The following is a 23226-nucleotide window of genomic DNA, read 5'->3' as shown; positions in this document are numbered from 1 at the left end:
TTACACAATTTTTTTTTGCTGCACTTAAATATTCTGAAGTGGAATACAATTTTAGAGGTCCACTTCTTGACTGTAACTGTGTTAATTTTTTTAAAACATAACTGTCTTCTTATAGATATTTCTATTATCCTTCCCTGCCTTATTTTATATTCAGTTATAACTAAGATGGAAATAAACAGGTAATTGGGAAAATTAAATGAGATTCTTAGCCTAGGGAACGGCATATAGTAAGCACTCATCTATGGTAGTAGATAAAGTAATAATTGTTTTCATGGTAAATACATCACAAACTCCCTTTATTATGTCTAGTGCATAGGAAGCATTCTATAAGGGGCTGTTCTCTTGAAAGTCAGTCTCTAGGAAGTAATTCAAATTATTAAATTATCTCAAATGTCATGGACTACTTAAACCAATTTACAAATTTAATTGTAGTAAGAAAGCATTTAAGGATAGAGTGGTCCGAATTAAGTTGATGTTACTGGATAACTAATATTAACAGATGTATTACCCAACAAGAGTTCCTATTAACTTACCTATACAGGGTCTTCCAACTCCTTGAGACCGGTAACCTCTTGGACATACACAACGATAGCTGCCTCTCGTATTTTCACATATTTGGTTATATCTGCACTGATGGGTCCCATCTTTACACTCATCAATATCTATGGACAGGGAAGCAATAAAAAGTAATAACATTTCCTCTTTCAGAACCTGACGTCATTATATTTAAAATGAACATTTTTAATGGTTTAGAATGTTGCCTTTCTCACCATGTTATTGAGACCGGGAGTCAGAAAACCTGGGTTCACGTCCCAGCTCTGCTCCTTACTAACTGGTTCCTTTTCCTTTTCTTGCTCCCTATATCAGAAGAATTTTGTTCTCAGCTTTTTCTTCCTTTCTCTATATCCCTCCTCCTCCGGCCGTCTTATTTGTTCTACTGACTCTAGTGAGCCTGCTGATGTAGATTTAGAACAATAGTACCACATTGCTTCTTACCTACAGTCCCCAATTTCTCGTTACTAGCTGGTCATCTCCATCACCATGTATTACCAGTACTTCAACCTCAGCATGTCCCCAGTAACTTACCATTACACCTTTATTTATGATAACAGCATCCCTCTATCCCCAGTCAACCAGGCTGCAAACGATAGCATTATCTTTAATTTACTCCCTCCGTTTCCAAGATTGGGTAATTCTACTTCCTTCAAACAAACTCATTTATCCCCACTTAGCCATATTTTTGCTATAGCTTCTTAGTCTTCTGATCTTTCAGCTTACCTCATTTCTAATTAATCTTATACATAATTACAGAGTCAATATTCTTAAAAATGCTTAAAATGGCAAATAACTGCATATACTGCTCTGAGTTGGCTACTGTTCTTAGAAGTAAAGAAAAATATTTACCTATATCCATATTGCTGACAACAGTCATTGAAATCTGATAGTCCAACTCCTATGCCCTCAGGTTTTTTTAAATTTATACTAAACCTCCATGTACCTCAGGTATCAACAAGTGGTCAATACTCTTTCATTTATATCTGTACCCCCCCCCTTGCTCGTAATATTATTTTGAAACAAATCCAAGATATTTCGTAACTTGAATAAATATTTCAGTATGAAATTCTTAATGTCTTATTTTTAAAATGAGAAACATAAAATTCTGTGTCATCTTAAGACTTGGTCAAGGTCGGATTTATAGGGAAGAAGAATTTTAACATGTCATCTCTAAGTCCAGCTCTTTCCCCTTCATACAGGTCTTTTTTCCTTTCATTTTTCTACCACCTCCACCTGTTAACATGCCATTCAGGCTATATTTAAATGTGATCCATCACTCTTTCAAGTATTCTTAGACAATTTTATTTGAACCTCTTCTATGGTACTTCAACCTGCCTTGTATTACAGCTTTTTTTCTTCTTTTTTTGGTGAGGGACTGAGGTTGGTTGATCCATCCCAGTCGACTGTATGTGCAAGACAGCAGGAATGCTATCAGTTCCATTTTTGTAACTCACGCAGCTCATTGTTCTGCTAACTATGGAAAACTGGTACTGAATAGGCACACAAAGAATAAACTTAGAAAGAAATATAATTTACTTTATTGTCTGGTCATTGATTTGACATATAAAGAATATTTAGTTTTAAAATTATATTTTTGAAATTCTTGCTTTTTAGGGCTGCACCTGCAGAATATGGAAATTCCTAGGCTAGGGGTTGAATCAGAGCTGCAACTGCCAGCCTATACCACAGCCACAGCTGTGTCTGTGACCTACACCGCAGCTCACAGTAACACCAGATCCTTAACCCACTGAGGGAGGCCAGGGAACAAGCCTGCATCCTTAGGAATACTCGTTGGATTCATAACCCGCTAAGCCACAATGAGAACTGCCTATATTTTTGAACTTTCAACAAATCTCTCCAAAAAAACATAATTGTTTCTTAATGCTTCCAAAGCACTTGTTAATATATATGCTAAATTTCATATTAGAAATTGTTTGATAATTTACATAGATATTAAACTAATTGTGTAATGGATGGGAGCTCAAGATGGTCGTAAGTCTCCATGGTGAGCTTTAATTTCCTGGAATAGCCAAAACCCTAGGGCCCCAGAACTGAATCGTACGAGAAGTTGGGAGTGAAAAACCTATAGAAAAAGATGTTTCCTTGTTAGATTAAGTTTACTCTAACCATCAGTTTTTACAATGGATGCCTTACTTGGCCTATTGATAGCAAATGGATGTCAGTCACCGAAATAGCCAGAGACTCACCAATGCAGGTTCCATTTTCTACCTTGGTCATTCCGTTTGGACAAAGATCGATGCATTTATATCCACCGCGGGTGTTCTTGCAGTGCTGATCTGGTCTGCACACATTCTGTCTACACTCATTTATATCTTGATAAAAGAACAAAAGAAATGCAGATTAAGAAAGTGATTTCTTCCACTTTTCCATAAAAAGTATACTTTTTTTTTTCCCCTACCCTGTGACATATGGAGTCCCCGGGCCAGGGATCAGTTCCAGGCCACTGTTGCAGCTTATGCTGCAATTATGGCAATTCTGGGTCCTTAGCCTACTGTGCTAGGCCAGGGATTGAACCTGCATCCCAGTGCTCCTGTGCCACTATGGTTCCCATTGCACCACAGCAGGACCTTCTACCTTTGGATTTTAAGTATATTATTAACTAATATAGGTGTTGATTACATAATTATGGTATAAGGTTAAAGTGTTTAAATCCAGTAAGGTATGTAATACACAACAGTATAGAGGTTCCTCAGAAAACTAAATACAGAACTACCATGTGATCCAGCAGTCCCACTCCTGGAAATATATCCAGACAAAACTTTCATTCAAAAAGATAGGTGTATTCCAGTTTCATTGCAGCACTAGTCACAACAGCTAAGACATTGAGACAATCGACAGATGAATGGATGAAGAGGATGTCGTACAGATTTCCCATCGTGGCACAGCGGAAACGAATCTGACTGTGAACCATGAGGTTGAGGGTTCGATCCCTGGCCTCACTCCTGGGTTAAGGATCCAGCATTGCCATGAACTGTGGTGTAGGTCACAGACGCGGCTCGGATCTGGCGTTGCTGTGTCTGTGGCGTAGGCCAGCAGCAACAGCTCTGATAAAACCCCTCGCCTGGGAACCTCCATACGTCATGGGTGCAGCCCTAAAAAAGACAGACCAAAAAAAAAAAAAAGAAAGAAAAGAAGATGTGGTACATACATAATACATACACTGGGATACTATTCAGCCATGAAAACAAAATAATGCCATTCGCAGCAATGTGGATATAACCAGAGTCTCATACTAAGTGAAGTCAGAGAAAAATAACCATATATCACTTATATGTGGAATCTAAAACATGGCACAAGTGAACATATCTACAAAACAGAAACAGACTCTGGGCATAGAAAATAGATTTATGGTTGTCAAGGGGGAGAGAGGAGGAAGTGGGATGGACTGGGAGTTTGTGGTTGGTAGATGCAAACTATTATATTTAGAATGGATAAGCAATGAGGTCCTACTATACAGCACAGGCAACCATATCCAATCTCTTGGGATAGACCATGATGGAAAATAATATGACAAAAAGAATGTGTGTGTGTATACATATAAATACATACCCACACACACATATGACTGGGTCACTTGCTGTACAGCAGAAATTGACACCCTGTAAATCAACTATACCCTAATAAAAAAATTAAAACAGAATGATAAAAACCAAAATATTTCACAGAACTGGTAGCCATACTAACCACTTCCTCCTCCTAGAAAAATAAAAATTATATATGTGTATAAAATATATAACTTGATAGGTATACTGTGGTTTTGTAAAAAATTTGATAATAGAGGAAGTATTAAAAAAGTTACATAATTAGAAAATGAACCCTGTATAGTATTTGCTTCCCTTTTGTTCTTGCATGGATTACATACATGATGCATAGTAGGTATCCTATATATGTATGGATCCAGCTCAGGACATGGCACATGGATTTGATCAGATACCATTAAGAAGACAAGGATGTCCCTGCTTTGAATTCAAAGCCCGTCCCTTACCCAGGCATTTTCTGCCTTTGAGCTGATACCCAGGTTCACATCCACAGTGAAAACTTCCGATGGCATTGAAACAGCGGTGGTGACAGGGGCTGGATTCTTGACATTCGTTAATATCTGTTAAATAAGGCAAGACTTTCATTACCTGCTGTTAGAAAACATGGGTTAATTTATCCCAAATGTTAACATTTTAGTGATCTCTGAATGTTTAAGATTTTCCCTAAAACAAATTCAGTTCAATTGTTCCCAAGTGACCTGCTAGGTATTTGAGAGAATTAACTGCTAGAGGTTTTTCTCTTCTCTTATTTCAGGGTGGATATTTACTAGTGATTCAGAACTATGTGGATGCAACACTTCTCTACTTTATTTTACTATATGGCTCCCACTCCTATTTCTTGGAAATTTCAGCCCTAGAATGTTGCTGACAGACTGGAGTATTAAAGATAAAAAATAATAATTGGAGTTCTCATCATGGCTCATGAATCTGACTAGGACTCATGAGGTTGCTGGTTCGATCCCTGGCCTTGCTCAGTGGGTTAAGGATCTGGCATTGCTGTGAGCTGTGGTGTAGGTCGCAGACGCAGCTCGGATCCCACGTTGCTGTGGCTCTGGTGTAGCCAGCAGCTACTGCTCCGATTAGACCCCTAGCCTGGGAACCTCCATATGCCGCGGGAGCAGCCCTAGAAAAGGCAAAAAAAATAAAAATAAAAAAATAAAATAAAATAAAAAAGCTAAGGTCTTCTGCAACATCCTTTGCAAATGTAACCTTTATTCCCAATTTTTGCTATTAGCCCCATGCAGGTCTTTCTCATCTGGTGCTCAATTGAGTGCAGCATTTTAGCTTTTTTTCCTCGCCTGTGGTCATTACCAAATTAATCTTCCTGAGCACCATGTGGACCACAGTGTAATGAAAACAAAACAAAAAAAAAGGCGTGAACTCCCCAACCTCGTGTGCACTTGCCTGTATTTTTGTACTTCTCCCCTTTCATTCTTTCCATTTCCAGAAAAAGAGACCACTCCTTCCATTTAAGAAAAACTACCCTATCTGAGCTTTTGATCTCTGCAGCCTGTCTCCTCTCGTCTCACCAAGAAGAGAACTGCGGTCCATTGATCATTCCTTCCCCTTGTGCAGTGTGTTTGTTTGTTTATTTTTGCGGCTGCACTCGCAGCATGTGGAGGTTCCCAGGCTAGGGGTCTAATCGGAGCTACAGCTGCCAGCCTACGCCATAGCCGCAGCAATGCCAGATCCGAGCCGCATCTGCGATGTACGCCACAGCTCACAGCAACACCAGATCCTTAACCTCGTGAGTGAGTCCAGGGATCAAACCTGCAACCTCATGGTTCCTAGTCGGATTCGTTTCCACTGGGCCTTGTGCAGTTTGAAAGCCCTTCCTCCTTACTGTCATCTTTCCCATAACCCTGTAGACATAATTAAATCTTTCCTAACAAAACTTCTCTCTCAGGTCTATAGTCACCTCAAGCTCCTTCCACTTCTCTGTTGTTCTAGTTCAAACCCTCAAAAGAACAATCACCAGGAGTTCCCATCGTGGCTCAGTGGAAACGAATCTGACTAGTATCCATGAGGACGCAGGTTCGAACCCTGGCCTCGCTCAGTGGGTTAAGGATCCGGTGTTGCCCATGAGCTGTGGTGTAGGTCACAGACACAGTTAGGATCTGGCATTGCTGTGGCTGTGGCATAGGCCAGTGGCTGCAGCTCTGATTTGACCCCTCTCCTGGGAACATCTGTGTGCTGCAGGTGCAGACCTAAAAAGACAAAGAAAAAAAAAAAAGAATAATCACCATATTTTCAGCTCTTCATGTTCTCATCTTATAGTTTCAAATTGAAGACTTACAATATCTTATTTTGTATTGGTTTTCCATTTAAAAATTTCTAGTTTAATCTTTAAAAAATCTGTACATGTGCATATAAATGTAAAAATGTGAGCATATACTTTTAAAATATTTTCCTAGTGCATTTTTTCTTCTTTTGCTGGGCCTCTCTTATCCCTTTTACCCTCCTTGTCCACCAAATCTAGGATAAATAATAACATATGTCTCCTATGGATACCTATATATCATCCTAAATATATAAATCCATTTCCTTTGCTGGTGGTTGTTTCCTTTCTAGTCACATAATATTTTCTACACAACTTACATTTACTTTCTTACATCCTAGAGTTCTCACTCAACCACACCTCATAGAAATTCCTCAAAGCCAGTCCATTCTTAATAATGACAGCACAGTGTTTCATGAAGTGTATGTATCATCATTCATTCATTCTACTACAGATAGGAATTTAGTTTGTATCCACTGTTTCTTCCTCTGGAAAATCTTGATAGCCATGTCATTCATAATGGCTAAAATTTTAGAGTGCCAAGATAGCCTAAATAAACCGTGGTGCATTCATACCAATGGATTACTTCTCAGGACTAAAAAAGAAATGACTATCCATCTGTGAAAAGCCATGACAGAAACTTATTATGCCTATGACTAAACAAAAGAGACCTATCTGAAAAAAGCTACATCCTGCATAATTCTAACTCTATGACATTTTGGAAAAGGTAAAGCTAGAGAGACAATAAAAAGATCAGTGGTTGCCGGAGGGTGGGGGAGGGAGGGATGGATGACTAAGTGGAGCACAGAAGACTTTCAGGGCAGGGAAACTGTTCTGTATGGACTATGATGGAGGATATATGTCATTAACCATTTGTCGAAACCCATAGGATGTACAGCCTCGAGAGTGAATCCTAATGTAAACAGTGGATTTGGGGCGGTAATGATGTGTCGGTATAGCTTTATCCTTGGTAAAAAATGTACCACTCTGGTGGAGGATGTTGATAGTGGGAAAGGCTATGCCTGAGTTGGGGCAGAGAGAATATGGAAAATTTCTTTACTTTCTACTCAAATTTGCTGTGAATCTAAAACTGCTCTATGGAGTTCCCATCGTGGCTCAGCGGAAACAAATGTGACTAGTGTCCATGAGGATATAGGTTCGATCCCTGGCCTTGCTCAGTGGGTTAAGAATTCGGCATTGTCGTGAGGTGTGGTGTAGGCCAATGGCTATAGCTCCGATTCAACCCCTAGCCTGGGAACCTCCAGATCCTGCGAGTGTGGCCCTAAAAAGACCGAAAAAAACAAAAACAAAACAAAACAAATAAAAACCTTCTCTAAAAAATAAAGTCTACTAAAAAAGTCCTGCAATAAATATTCAGTACTGTTATGCACTGGAAGTTTATGAAATAGGTTCTATGAAGATCATGCTGTATGATCTCTCAAATATAACAGGCAGGTTTTATTCAAAGACACTGTGTTACAAATTCTTAAAATAGCCATGCAATATTACATCTAAATATCTTACCAAGAAGCTCAATCTACTAAACAGAGCTTACTCTAAATAATTTAAAAGGCTTTTACCTCTTAGTATAATGAAGATAAAGGACTTCCATTTGCATACCTTGACAACTCAACCCATCAGTGGTTCTTCGAAAGCCAGTTCCACAGCGGACCACACAGCGATAGGATCCAATGGTATTGTCACAGTCCTGACCAGCATGGCAAGTGTGTCCACCCAAAGCACACTCATCAATATCTGCAACAAAGTGAGCCATTCAGCTAAGGGGGGCTGAAGAAAGCCAGCCCAAGAACCTGCTGTGCAATGCGGATAAGAAAGGCAGAGTATGACACTTGAAATACGCTAGAGCCATGTCACATCTTCAAAGACCAAGCCATCTGTTAGACCACTTACAAATTAGGTGGCTTATGCAAAAGTTACTTCTCCTGAGATGTTTTCCCATCTGTAAAATGAGGATAATAGCTGTGTCTCAGGACTGCTTTGAAAATGAAAGGAAAAAATGTACACGAGGTGCCCAGTCCATACTGGACATTCCACACGAGTTCCTCCTCTGCCCCCCTCCCTCTCTCTTTTGCATTCAGAAGGGGGAGGGGGTTGCTGCTTGGGCACAAAGGGAGAAATTCCTTTCTTTTCTTTTTTATTATAAAACTAGATTCTTACATGATTTCTAACTTTGAAGCATACCTAGACTCTGACAGAGGAGTGTTTTGCTTTGTTTTCTTCAGGCGCCCAAAGTGCTACCAGGATTGGGCAACTGACGTTCTTTATGACCTCTTTATGTTTATCCCTGTCAAATGAATATGATAACAGTCCCGCCTGCACTGTGGGGACTAAGTGAGTCACCACAGGCATCACCACAGAGTGTGTCCTGTCGGAAGGCAGAGTGGGAGCAGTATCCTCTTTTTCTTTTGCAGCTTCATGAAGGTGGGAACAGAAAGAGTAGGAAAGGAGAGCACTGGTCTAGCATGCTTTTCCAGGTCAGAGATGGCCAGGTCTGCTGCTTCAGTGTGTTGACTAGACTTAGCTCTGGGTCTACCTTGACAAGTTCTTCCATCTGCAGCGATGGTGAGGCCTTTGGGGCAGGAGCAATAGTAGGTTCCCATGGCATTGTGACAGATATGGGAGCAGGGATTCCCGGCTGCACATTCATCTTCATCTGAAAGAAGAAGCAAAATTCTCCTTTAGTATGGAGAACCCTCTACTTTCTAGGACTTACTAAAGCTGGTGAAAAGAGTGGCTTATAGAGGCCAATGAATGAATCAAATGGAACAGGAAATGTTCTAAGCACCACCAAAGGGAAAAACTAAATAAAAATTAATTTGGGGGTTCTCAAATCATCCAAGTGAATAGATGGTTAGACTGATTCTAAAACAACAGTGATGACAGCTAAGATATAATGACCATTTACTGTGACCTAATTTTTTTTTTAACATGTACACACATCCATTCTCTTTCAGATTCTTTTCCCACATAGATTGTCACAGAATATTGGGTAGAGTTCTCTGTGCTACACAGCAGGTGCTTTTGTCCTACGTTAGCTCTTCCTCAGAACATGCCTAGAAAATAAGTTGTTTTTATTCCTATCGTGCGTGATAAAACCGAGGAACAAAGAGGCTAAGTAAATTGCTCCAGGCCACATAGGTCATTATAGGTAAAGCTGGGATTTGATCCTGGACAGTGCAGTTTCTGACTTTTTTTTTCCTTTTCTTTTTTTCTTTTCTTTTTTTTTTTTTTTGGCTACACGCAGGCACAGTGAAGTTCCTGGACCAAGAATCAAACCCCCCACCACATAGGTAGTGTGGTTTCTGAAGGCTACCTTTTTAACACTGTACTACATTATATTGCCTACCAGCAGAAGAAAAGCACTGCATACGCCAACTTGAGTTCCTCAAGCCACTTCCTTAGCTGTTGATACATCTGTGACTCTCTGGCAGTGGTACTTGCATGGGACAAGGCTGGCTTAGTCATAGTCGTCCTCTCCAATCCAGCCCTATCCTACGATGGAGCCATCCTAGGCCTCGATGACTCCAAGTTGACTTGCTGCTATTTCATTCATAGCAGTTGAGTTGGCCAGACCAGGTTCACTGTTTTGTCCCTGTGTTCGCTCCACCCCTGTACTTGATCATGATCCCGGACACTTGATTGCGGACACATGAAAAGGGCACGGGGCTTTGCATCTATCTTAAATCCCAGTCTAGCTCTGCCACTTGATGATGGCTGAGTGATCACAGGCACTTGCCTTTCAATTTCTTCACTTGGACAGTGGGACATTTGGAGGACTGTTGTGATGATTAAATATCTAGTAAAATGGCACCAAATGCCCATTAAATGGTACCAATAACTCTTGGATAAAAGTAAAAATGAAATCATTTATTCCTGTACTTACCAGCACAGAAGGGTCCAACTGAGTCTAAGGCAAACCCGGAGGGGCACTGATTACTGCGATCTCCTACCGCACAGAGAAATGCAAAATTAACTGGCTGGTCAGAACATTCCCACCTTGTTTCTTTCCAGCACCATCTTCCCAGGGAAGAGATGCCAAAGATGGAACACATGACACAGATGCAGCAGGTGAAAACACATAGGATGGGAAACTTCCCCTGTTTCTCAGCCAAGAAATAAATGAATCAGAGTACAGAGATCGTTGGCAAGCAGCCAGTGGAAACAGAGTTTCTGTTTAAGTTGCCTGCATTAATCAAAAGAAAATTATTCTGCGATAATGAAAAAGGACTCAAATTAATGTGTATGCATAACCACAGGCAAAGTCCTAACCTTCCAGCTGTTTATGTCCTCTCGTTGTGAGGGAAGTAGGAATGCTATTTTGAGGTTCCTTAAAAAATTGATGCCAGGGAAAAACAAACTCTGATGAAGAAACCCTGTCCTTTCGTATTTTCTCCTTCATTTGCAAGGTGGAGAATCTGGGTCAAAGTCCCCCTACGTGTAACCAAGTGTTTTCCTTTCCCATGCAGTCAAAGCAAAAAGAAACAGGCATATTGTTACAGAATAGATTTATGTTAGATGCCAGGAAAAAAAAAAGACATTAACAAGAACAAACAGGTTCGTTAGGGAATGTCTTTCCTTAGAAAGCAACTTGGTCTTGACTGCTGTAAGCATTTTAGCAAATACTTTTCAAACATTACTGAGCTCTAAAATCTTAAACTCATCTTTCAAGTCACTAAAGTAATGTATGTGTGCACACACACATAAGACAAAAGTTAATAGATTTCTCTAAGGGATATTTAATTCACATCATATATTCAGTTCATATTCAATCTCTTAGAAATTATCTTAGATTTTCTTTCTTTTTTTTCCCCTTTGTCTTTCTCTTTTCTTTTTTAATATGGTTGCACCTGCGGCTTATGGAAGTTCCTGGGCTAGGGGTTGAATTGGAGTTGCAGCTGCCGGCCTACACCACAGCCACAGCAATGCCAGATCTGAGCTGTATCTGTGACCTACACCACAGCTCATGGCAATGCCGGATTCTTAACCCGCTGAGCAGGGCCATGGACTGAACCTGCATCCTCAGGGAAGTGATCTCAAGTCCTTAACCCACTGAGCCACAAAGGGAAGTCCTTAGGTTTTCTTTTAATTCTAAATGCATGAAATTGTTTATTTTTATTATTATTCTAGGTGCTCTTTATAGAGGGAGTCTGGGTATTCATTAATTATTCAGGTTCATTCTACTTTGGAGAGTCTCTGATTACAAAATTAAAACCCTGCTGAGAACATGAAACAGTTCGAAATTCTTTTTATATATTTATGTATTTGGAGAGTGGAAGAAACACTGCTCTGATGAAAATATTTCCTTGACTAGAAAGCTAGAGCCCTATTTTCTATTTCTAAGCAATCAAACTGCTTAAAGCTTTGAAGAGGAAGCCAGAGGTTCATAATCCATTTTCACCCTGAGTATAAAAATGATCCCGAGAGCATCCACCCTTCTTGCACCTTCAAGGGAGTGGGGACAGGGTGGCTTGGATAGAAATGTCTGGAGCATGTTGCTAAATGATTGTTGAGTACACAACATACCGTGTGCTCTATGTGCTATGCTTCATTTGTACCCCAAACTCCCCTGCTCCCATCATAACCAACTTCCAGATGAGGAAAATGAGACAGGTCATGCAAGTAGCTTAAGTCAAAGACCTCATATAATCTAGAGCAAGGATTTAGAAGCAAGTCTGTCTGACTTTGAACTATTGAACTCAAAACCACAGCTCAGGTGGTGATTAAAATTCATGCTTCATTTTTATTCACTTATCCATACATTCTTTAATCCAGCCAATATATTGTATATGGCACTGTGTTGGGGACATGATTATGGAAAAATGTGTCACATAAACATAAGTTATTATCTGAAGATTTAGACTTCTGGTTCTAAATGGGGGGGGGTACCTTCCATTAGGTGGCATCTGGGAGGTCTTTGGGGAGATACTTTGGTTGTTACGATGATGACATGATTTAATAGGGAAGCTTATTAAAATTTAGTGAGTGGAGCAGACCCTGAGGCAGGTTTAAATACTGCAGTAGCGGGATAATGATGCAAGATAAAGATGTGTCCTTTGACCCAAAAGATTTTCGTGGAAGCGAGAAAGCTGTAATTATCTAAGGTTAGGACTCATCTTCCATGTATTAAACATTTTTTTATGTGATTAAAGTATACCATCAGTTTTCTAGGAATGTAACATATAATTGATGGTCAATTACATATTGTTTTATTCAGACCATTATCAAGAATTACTCAATTTTTTTTTTTTTTTGTCTTTTTGCCATTTCTTGGGCCGCTCCCACGGCATGTGGAGGTTCCCAGGCTAGGGGTTGAATTGGAGCTGTAGCCACCGGCCTACGCCAGAGCCACAGCAACGCGGGATCCGAGCCGCATCTGTGACCTACACCATAGCTCACGGCAATGTGGGATCCTTTAAGCCACTGAGCAAGGGCAGGGATCGAACCCGCAACCTCATGGTTCCTAGTCGGATTCGTTAACCACCGAGCCGTGATGGGAATTCCAAGAATTACTCAATGTTTTTAAGAAAATCACACTGGGACTCTAAATGTTGGTTCAGCTATATAAATACTTCTCTCTTAACTTCCAATGTAGTAATGTCTAAAGATTTTCATACTGAAGTACAAAATATTGTCATAAACTATTCTTCTTTGATTCTTTCCATTATAAAGTATGTTATTTTGAATTACACTATGATTTTTATTTTGACATAGTCGGGGGATAATGTAAACTATGTTTGTGTTATTGTAATGTACAATCGTAGAAACTTTGAAAGTATAAAATCCCCTGTAAACTTGTCACTTGGAACAAACTATTGCCAAGATTTTGATGCTTTTCCCTTTAGTCACTTTTATCAGTATACACTTTAAAAAATTAAATTAGGATTTTTTACTCTACAGACTAATAACTGCCAAACTTTACTGATCATAAAATCTCCCGGATAGCTTAGTAAAAATATAGATCCTTAGTCCTAACCCAGGCAGAACTGCCAAGGAAGAAGCCTGGGAATCTGTGTTTTTAATCAGTATGAGGTTTCCTTATAATCAATGTGACGTGGGCAACCCAGATTTGGGTCATATTGCATACTGTTTTTTTTTCCCATTTAAAAAATGTTTATTGAAGTATAGTTGATTCACAGTGTTGTGATAATTTCTACTATACAGCAAAGTGCTTCAGATATACACGTATCTGTTCTTTTTCGGGTTCTTTTCCCATTCGGGTTATTACAGAATATTGAGTAGAGTTCCCTGTGCTATACAGCAGGTCTCCACAGACCACCCATTCTGTATACAATAGTGTGCCTATGCCAGTCCCAAACTCACAATCCACATCGCCCCCCCATGACCTGTCCTCTTTGGTAGCCATAAGTTTGTTTTCGAAGTCTGTGAGTGTGCCTCTGTTTTGTAAATAAGTTCATTTGTATGATATTTTTTAAAGGTTCCATGTGTATGTGATATCATGGGATGTTTGTCTTTAGCTGACTTATTTACTTCACTTAGTACGATAATTTCTAGATCCATCCATGTTGCTGCTTATGGCATTATTTCATTCTTTTTTATGTCTGAGTAATATTCCATTGTATATATGTGCCACATTTTTTTATCCATTGCTCTGTTGATGGATATTTAGGTGGGTTCCATTTCTCGGCTGGTATAAACAGTGAGGCAATGAACACTGGGGTGTATGTATCTTTTTTTTTCTCTTTTTAAAATTTTATTTTCATTTTTAAAAGTTTTGTTGAAGTATAGTTGATTTACAAGGTTGTGATAATTTCTTCTGTACAATAAAGTGATTCACTTTTATATATAAATTATCCATTCTCCTTCAGTTTCTTTTCCCACATAGATCATCACAGAATATTGAGCAGCATTCCCTGTGCCATACAGCAGGTCCCTGCTGGCCAATCATTCCATATACCTCAATGTGCAGATGCAAATTCTAAACCACTAGTCCATCCCTTTCCCATCCGCCTGTCCCCTTTGGCAACCATAAGTTTTCAAAATCTGTGAGTATGTCTCTGTTCTGGAAACAAGTTCATTCGTATCCTTTTTTAAGATTCCACACATAAGTGATATCATATAATGTTTACCTTTTACTGATGAACTTCACTTAGTATGATAATTTCTAGGTCCATCCATGTTGCTGCAAATGGCATTATTTAATTCTTTTTTATGGCTGAGTAATATTCCATTCTACATATGTATCCTATCTTTATCCATTCCTGTTGATAGACATTTTGGTTGCTTCAATGTCTTGGCTATTGTAAATAGTGCTGCAATGAACACTGGGGTGCATGTATTTTTTCAAATTATGATTTTCCCAGATAGATGTCCTGGAGGGGGATTGCTAGATCATACATGGTAATTCTATTTTTAGTTTTTTGAAGAATCTCCATACTGTTTTCCATAGCAGTTGCACCACTTTATATTCCCACCAACAGTGTAAGAGGGTTCCTTTTTCTCCACATTGTCTCCAGCATTTATTGTTTGTAGACTTTTTGATGATGGACATTCTGGCGGGTGTAAGGTGGTACCTCAGAGTAGTTTTGATCGGCATTTCTCTAATAATTAGTGATGTCAAAAATCTTATGTGTTTTCTGGCCATCTGAATGTCATCTTTGGAGAAATGTAGGTCTTCTGCCCATTTTTGATGGGGTTGTTTGCTTTTTTGGTATTGAGCTGGAGGAGATGTTTATATATTTTGGAGATTAATCCCTTGTCAATCTCTTCATTTGGAAATATTTTCTCCCATTCTGTGGGTTGTCTTTTCATCTTATTTATGCTTTCTTTTACTGTGCAAAAGTTTTTTAAGTTTAATTAGGTCCCATTTTTTAATTTTTGTTTTTATTTTCATGACTCTAGGAGGTGTATCTGAAAAGACTGCTGTGGTTTATGTCAAAGAGTGTTCTTCCTATGTTTTCCTTTAAGAGTTTACAGGTCTTTAATTCACTCTGAGTTTATCTTTGTGTATGTTGTTAGAGTGTTCTAAATCATTCTTTTACATGTAGGTGTCCAGTTTTCTCAGCACCACTTATTGAAGAGCCTGTTTTTTTCTCTATTGTATATTCTTGCCTCCTTTATTGTACTTCAGTTGATGATAGGTGCCTAGGTTTATTTATGAGTTTTCTTTTTTTCCCCTTTTTTAAGAAAATTGCAATCAATTGTTATTTCCCCAATACATTTTTTTTTTCTACTGTATAGCTGGTGACTCAGTTACACATACGTGTACACATTCTTTTTCCTCCCATTATCATCCTCCATCATAAGTGACTAGACATAGTTCCCAGTGATACACAGCAGGATCTCATTGCTAATCCATTCCAAAGGCAATAGTCTGCATCTATTAACTCCAAGCTCCCAATCCATCCCCCTCCCTCCTCCTCGGCAACCATAAGTCTTTCTCCAAGTCCATTATTCCCTTTCTGTAGAAAGATTCATTTATGCTGTATATTAGATTCCAGATATAAGTGATATCATAATGGTATTTGTCTCTCTTTCTGACTTACTTCACTCAGTATGAGAGCCTCTAGATCCATCCATGTTGCTGCAAATGGCATTATGTCATTCTTTTTTATGGCTGAGCAGTACTCCATCATGTATATATACACTACATCTTCCTAATCCAGTTGACTGTTGATGGACATTTAGGTTGTTTCCATGTCTTGGCTATTGTGAATATTGATGCAATGAACATGTGGGTGCATGTGTCTTTTTTAAGGAAAGTTTTGTCTGGATATATGCCCAAGAGTGGGATTGCTGGGTCATATGCTAGTTCTATATGTAGTTTTCTAAGGTACCTCCATACTGTTCTCCATAGTGGCTATACCAGCTTACATTCCCACCAACAGTGCAGGAGGGTTCCTTTGTCAGTTGCATTGTTTGAAACTGTTTTCTCCCATTCTGTAAGTTGTTTTTCTGTTTTCTTTTTGGTTTCCTTTGCTGTGCAAAAGCTTGTCAGTTTGATTAGGTCCCATTGATTTATTTTTGCTTTGGGAGACTGACTTGAGAAAACATTTGTAAGGTTGATGTCAGAGAATGTTCTGCCTATGTTCTCTTGTGGGAGTTTGATGGTATCTTATCTTAAAGTCTTTAAGCCATTTTGATTTTATTTTCGTGCAAGGTGTGAGGGTGTGTTCTAGTTTCATTGATTTGCATGCAGCTGTATTTATGAATTTCCTATCCTGCTCCATTTATCTATATTTCTGTTTTTGTGACAGTTCCATACAGTTTTAATGACTGTTAGCCTAAGGAGGCAGGGAGCCACATTCCTCCAGCCCTGTTTTTCTTTCTCAGGATTTCGTTGGCTATTTAGGGTCTTTTGGGTTTCCATACAAATTTAAAAAGCTTTTGTTCTAGTTTTGTGAAAAATACCACTGATAATTGACAGGAATTGCACTGAATCTGTAGACTGTCTTGGATCGTATAGTCATTTTGACAATATTGATTTTTTAATACAAGAGCATGGTATATCTTTTCATCTGTTTGTGTCATCTTTGCTTTCCTTCATCAGTGTCTTACAGTTTTCAGAGTATAGGGCTTTTATTTCTTTAGATAGGTTTATTCCTAGGTATGTTATTCTCTTTGATGCAGTGGTAAATGGGATTGTTTCTTTATCTTTCTGATCTTGAGTTGTTAGAATATGGGAATGCAAGAGATTTTTATGTATTAATTTTGTATCCACAACTTTACCAAATTCATTGATGAGCTCTAGTAATTTTCTGGTAGAGTCTTTAGGATTTTCTATGTGTAGTACCATGTCATCTGCAAACAGTGACAGTTTTACTTCCTTTCCAACTTGGATTCTTTTTCTTCTCTGACTGCCATGGCTAGGACTTATAAAACTACTTGAATAAAAGTGGTGAGAGTGGATATCCTTGTTTTCCTGATATTAGAGGAAATGCTTTCCAATTTTCATGGTTGAGAATAACATTAGCTGTGGATTTGTCATATATTGCCTCTATTATGTTTCCTCTATGTCCACTTTATGCAGGGTTTCTTATTATAAATGTGTTGGATTTTGGCAAGAGCCTTTGCTGCATCTATCGAGAGGATCATATGGTTTTTATTCTTCAGTTTCTTATTTTTTTCTTTTTATGGTCTGTGGCATATGAATTTCCCAGGCTAGGAGTTGAATTGGAGATGCAGCTGAGGGCTTTGCCATAGACAAGGCAATACTGGATCTGAGCTGCATCTGTGATCTAGCAATGCCAGATCCTTAACCCACTGAACAAGGCCAGGGATTGAATCCCCATCCTTAAAGAGACAATAACCTGCTGAACCACAGTGGGAACTCCTATTCTTCAGTTTGTTAATGTGATGTATCACACTGACTGATTTGCAGATATTGAAGAATCTTTGTATCCCTGGGATAAATCTCACTTTTTCATGGTGTATAATCCTTTTGACATATTGTTGGATTCAGATTGCTAATATTTTGTTGAGGATTTCTGCATCTATTTTCATCAATGATACTGGCCAATGATTTTCTTTTTTTGTGGTATCTTTGGTTTTAGTATCAGAGGGATGGTGGCTTCATGGAATGAGTTTGAGAGTGTTCCTTCCTCTGCAATTTTTTTGGGAATAATTTCAGGCGGATAGGTGTTAACTCTTCTCTAAATGTTTGATAGAAGTTGCTTATGAAGCCATCTGGTCCTAGATTTTTGTTGTTTTGGAAATTTTTTAATCAATTTCAATTTTAATATTTTTGATTGGTATGTTTGTATTTTCAATTTCTTCCTGGTTAAGTATTGGAAGATTGTACCTTTCTAAGAATTTGTCCTTTTCTTCTAAGTTGTCCATTTTATTGGTGTATAGATTTGTGGAAGTCTCTTTTGATCCTTTGTATTTCTGTGGTGTTTGTTGTAACTTTTCCATTTTCATTTTTAATTTTCTTTTTATTTTATTTTACTTTCCCACTGTACAGCATGGGGATCAAGTTACTCTTGCATGTATACATTTTTTTCCCCCTTTGTTCTGTTGCAATATGAGTATCTAGAAATAGTTCTCAATGCTACTCAGCAGGATCTCCTTGTAAATCTATTCTAAGTTGTATCTGATAACTCCAAGCTCCCAATACCTCCCACTCCCTTCCTCTCCCGTCAGGCAGCCACAAGTCTATTCTGCAAGTCCATGATTTTCTTTTCTGTGAAGATGTTCATTTGTGCTGGATATTAGATTCCAGTTACAAGTGATATCATATGGTATTTGTCTTTGTCTTTCTGACTCATTTCACTCAGTATGAGAGTCTCTAGTTCCATCCATGTTGCTGCAAATGGCATTATGTCATTCTTTCTTATGGCTGAGTAGTATTCCATTGTGTGTATATACCACCTCTTCCGAATCCAATCATCTGTTGATGGACATTTCGGTTGTTTCCATGTCCTGGCTATTGTGAATAGTGCTGCAATGAACATGCGGGTGCATGTGTCTCTTTTAAGTAGCATTTTGTCCGGATATATGCCCGAGAGTGGGATTGTGGGGTCATATGGAAGTTCTATGTATACATTTCTAAGGTATCTCCATACTGTTCTCCATAGTGGCTGTACCAGTTTACATTCCCACCAACAGTGCAGGAGGGTTCCTTTTTCTTCATACCCTCTCCAGCATTTCTTATTTGTTGACTTGTTAATAATGGCCATTCTGACTGGTGTGAGGTGGTATCTCATGGTAGTTTTGATTTGCATTTCTCTTATAATCAGTGATGTTGAGCATTTTTTCATGTGTTTGCTGGCCATCTATATATCTTCTTTGGAGAAATGTCTATTCAGGTCTTTTGCCCATTTTTCTGTTGGGTTGTTGGCTTTTTTGCTGTTGAGTTGTATAAGTTGCTTATATATTCTAGAGATTAAGCCCTTGTCCATTGCATCATTTGAAACTATTTTCTCCCATTCTGTAAGTTGTCTTTTTGTTTTCTTTTGGGTTTCCTTTGCTGTGCAAAAGCTTTTCAGTTTGATTAGGTCCCATGGGTTTATTTTTGCTCTTATTTCTATTGCTTTGGGAGACTGACCTGAGAAAATATTCATGATGTTGATGTCAGAGAGTGTTTTGCCTATGTTCTCTTCTAGGAGTTTGATGGTGTCTTGTCTTATATTTAAGTCTTTCAGCCATTTTGAGTGTATTTTTGTGCATGGTGTGAGGGTGTGTTCTAGTTTCACTGCTTTGCATGCAGCTGTCCAGGTTTCCCAGCAATGCTTGCTGAATAGACTTTCTTTTTCCCATTTTATGTTCTTGCCTCCCTTGTCAAAGATTAATTGACCATAGGTGTCAGGGTTTATTTCCAGGTTCTCTCTTCTGTTCCATTGGTCTGTCTGTCTGTTTTGATACCAGTACCACACTGTTTTGATGACTGTGGCTTTGTAATATTGCCTGAAGTCTGGGAAAGTTATGCCTCCTGCTTGGTTTTTGTTTCTCAGGATTGCTTTGGCAATTCTGGGTCTTTTGTTGTTCCATATGAATTTTTGGATTGTTTGGAGTTCCTGTCGTGGCGCAGTGGTTGCCGAATCTGACTAGGAACCATGAGGTTGCAGGTTTGGTCCCTGCCCTTGCTCAGTGGGTTAACCATCCGGCGTTGCTGTGAGCTGTGGTGTAGGTTGCAGATGCGGCTTGGATCCTGTGTTGCTGTGGCTCTGGCGTAGGATAGTGGCTACAGCTCCGATTCGACCCCTAGCCTGGGAACCTCCATATGCCGCAGGAGCAGCCCAAGAAATAGCAAAAAGACAAAAAAATAATAAATAAAGAAATAAATAAATTTTTGGATTGTTTGTTCTAGTTCTGTGAAAAATGTCATGGGTAATTTGATAGGGATTGCATTGAATCTGTAGATTGCTTTGGGTAGTATGGCTATTTTTACAATATTGATTTTTCCAATCCATGAACATGGAATATCTTTCCATTTCTTTACATCTTCTTTAATTTCTTTGATTAAAGTTTTATAGTTCTTGGCATATAAATCCTTTACCTCCTTGGTCAGGTGTATTCCAAGGTATTTGATTTTTTTGAGGTGCAATTTTAAATGGTATTTTTGTATTCCTTTTCTAATATTTCATTGCTGGTATACAGAGATACGACTGACTTCCATTTTCATTTTTAATTTTCTTGATTTGAGCCTGTTTCCTTTTTCTTTTTCTTGATACATCTGGCTAAGGGTTTATCAACTTTTTTTTACCTTTTCAAGGAACAAAGTTTTAGTGTCACTGATCTTTTCTATTGTTTTCTTCATCTATATTTCATTCATTTCTTCTCTGATCTTTATGATTTCTTTTCTTCTACTTGCTTTGGGTTTTGTTTGTTCTTCTTTCTCTAGTTGCTTTAGTTGTAAGGTCAGGTTATTTTTGAGTTTTTTCTCGTTTCCTGAGGTAAGCTTGGATTGCTACAAACTTGCCTCTTAAACCACTTTTGTTGTATCCCATAAATTTGGGAACATCATGTTTTTGTTTTCATTTATCTTTAGGTATTTTTTTGATTCCTTCAGTGATCAACTGGTTTTTTAATAGTATACTGTTTAATCTCCACAAGTTTGTGTATTTTTGTTTTTTTTTCTTGTAGTTGACTTCAAGTCAACTTATAGTATAGTAGTTTTATAGTGTGGTTGGAAAAAAATGCTTGGCATGATTTCAATTTTCTGAAATTTACTGAAGCTTGATTTGTGGGCCAAGATATGATCTAGTCTAGAGAATGTCCCATGTGCACCTGAGAAAAATGTGTATTCTGCTGCTTTTGGGTGAAATGTTATATGAATTAAGTCTATCTGGTCTAATGTGTCATTTAAGGCCTGGCTTCCTTACTGCTTTTCTGTTTGGATGGTCTGTCCATTGATGTAAATAGGATATTAAAGTCTCCCACTATTATTGTGTAAATTTCTCCTTTTCTGGCAGTTAGCACTTGCCTTATATATTGAGGTGCTCCTATGTTGGGTGCAAATATATTTATAATTTTTATATCTTCTTGAATTGATCCTGTGATCATTATACTGTGTCCTTCTTTGACTCTTGTTACTTTCTTTAAAGTCTATTTTGTCTGTAACAAGTATTGCTCCTCCAGCTTTCTTTTGATTCCCATTAGTCTGAAATATTTTTTCCACCCTCTCACTTTTAGTTTGTATGTGTCTCTAGATCTCAGGTGAGTCTTTTGTAGATAGCACATATACAGGTCTTATTTGTGTCTCCAGATCTGAAGTTAGTCTTTTGTAGACAGCACATATACAGGTCTTATTTTTGTATCCATTGAGGCAGTCTACGTCTTTTGATTGGAGCATTTAATCCATTTTCATTTAAGGTATTGATATGTATGTTACTTCTATTTGTTAATTGTTTTGAATTTTTGTTGTCTTTTTTCTTCCCTTGTGATTTGATGACTATCCTTAGTGTTGTATTTAGGTTGCTTTTCCATATTTGTGTGTGTTTCTACTGTAGGTTTTTGGTTTGTGGTTAGCATGAGGCTTCGATATAGTAGTCTACACACACACACAATTGTTTTAAGTTGCTAGTCTCTTAATTCTAAATGCCTTTCCAATATCCTACAATCATAATCTCTTCTTGATTGCTGGTTTTGATATCATATTTATATGTGGATGATTTCTCCCCCTTCACTAAATGCTGGCTTTTACCAGTGAGGCTTCTCATTTGTAATTTTCTTGTTTCTAGTTGTGGCATTTTCTTTTCTGCTTAGAGAGAATTTCTTTTAGCATTTGTTGTAAAGCTGGTTTGGTGGTGCTGAACTGTCTTAAGCTTTTGTTTGTCTTTTGATTTCTCCGTAGAATCTGAATGAAAGCCTTGCTAGGTAGAGTATTCTTGGTTGAAAGTTTTTCCTTTTATCACTTTGCATATATTATGCCTTCTGGCCTACAGAGTTTCTGCTTAAAAATCAGCTGATAACCTTATGGGGATTCTCTTGTATGTTATTTGTTGCTTTTCTCTAGTTGCTTTGAGTATCTTCTTTGTCTTTTGGTCAGTTTGATTAATATATGTCTCAGAGTATTCCTCCTTGAGTTTATCCTATATGTGACTTGCTGTGCTTCCTGGACTTAAATTAGTGTTTATTTCCCATGTTATGGAAGTTTGCAACTTTTATTTCTTCAAAAATTTTCTCAGGCACTTTCTTTCTTCTCTTTCTGGTTGTTCTTCTTTTCAATGATTGTTGTGTCAAGTATAGTCTCCTTGTCACTTGTTTACAATTATATTGCCAATACCCAGAACAGTGTCTGATACACAGTAGGTACTCAACAGATATTTTTAAATGAATAAACTAAATATTCCTTTAAAATTATAATAATTGTTTAAGAGTTTACCACACAGTTGTGCCATCATTTACAAATTTTCTTCTTACTTCAGGATATTTACTACAGGCCATTTTTTTGTGATTTTCTTAGGACAGACTCCTAGAATGAGATAACTAAAAAAAAAGTGGACATTGGAAAGGCTACTGATACTGAACTGCTTTCCCTGCTGGCCATGCACTAAGTGCTTCTTTCCTATACCTCTCTAATACTGAGTGGTTATCTTGTTTTTTAATCTCTGACGATGATAACTGGAAAATAATACCTAATTGTTTTAATTTGCATTTATTTGTTTAATAATGAGGCTAAACAGTTTCTCACATTCATTTTGTCATTATTGTTTCTTCCTTTGTGAATTTCCTATTCACAGACTTTATGTATTTTTTTCTATTGGGGTGTTTGTCTTTTTCTTAGTGATTTTTAAGTTTTGAAGAAATACTAAAATTAATGATAGTTGTCCATAGCATCTAATGCAATTAGTTTAAACTTATTTTTTCTCTCATAAAATTTCAAAAATTTTATTTATAAATTTATCTTTTCCT

General features: G+C 38.0%; 1 protein-coding gene across 3 annotated transcripts in view; it reads right to left on the bottom strand.

Moving 5' to 3' along the window:
- The window catches only part of HMCN1 (hemicentin 1), a 497854-nt gene that overhangs the window by 19942 nt on the left and 454686 nt on the right, over positions 1 to 23226 (bottom strand). For all 3 annotated transcript variants that reach the window (XM_047753862.1, XM_047753863.1, XM_047753864.1), the window contains 6 exons: positions 10298 to 10360; positions 8948 to 9067; positions 8014 to 8148; positions 4562 to 4675; positions 2763 to 2888; positions 534 to 662 (listed from right to left, as the gene is read on the bottom strand). In XM_047753862.1, coding sequence (XP_047609818.1) covers positions 534 to 662; positions 2763 to 2888; positions 4562 to 4675; positions 8014 to 8148; positions 8948 to 9067; positions 10298 to 10360 — 687 coding nt within the window. The remainder of the gene's footprint in view (positions 1 to 533; positions 663 to 2762; positions 2889 to 4561; positions 4676 to 8013; positions 8149 to 8947; positions 9068 to 10297; positions 10361 to 23226) is intronic.

The sequence above is a fragment of the Phacochoerus africanus genome, chromosome 11 (genome assembly GCF_016906955.1).
Source record: "Phacochoerus africanus isolate WHEZ1 chromosome 11, ROS_Pafr_v1, whole genome shotgun sequence".
NCBI classification, from domain to species: domain Eukaryota; kingdom Metazoa; phylum Chordata; class Mammalia; order Artiodactyla; family Suidae; genus Phacochoerus; species Phacochoerus africanus.
Note: the sequence above shows the minus strand (reverse complement) of the source record. Positions and strands in the feature narration are given on the sequence as shown.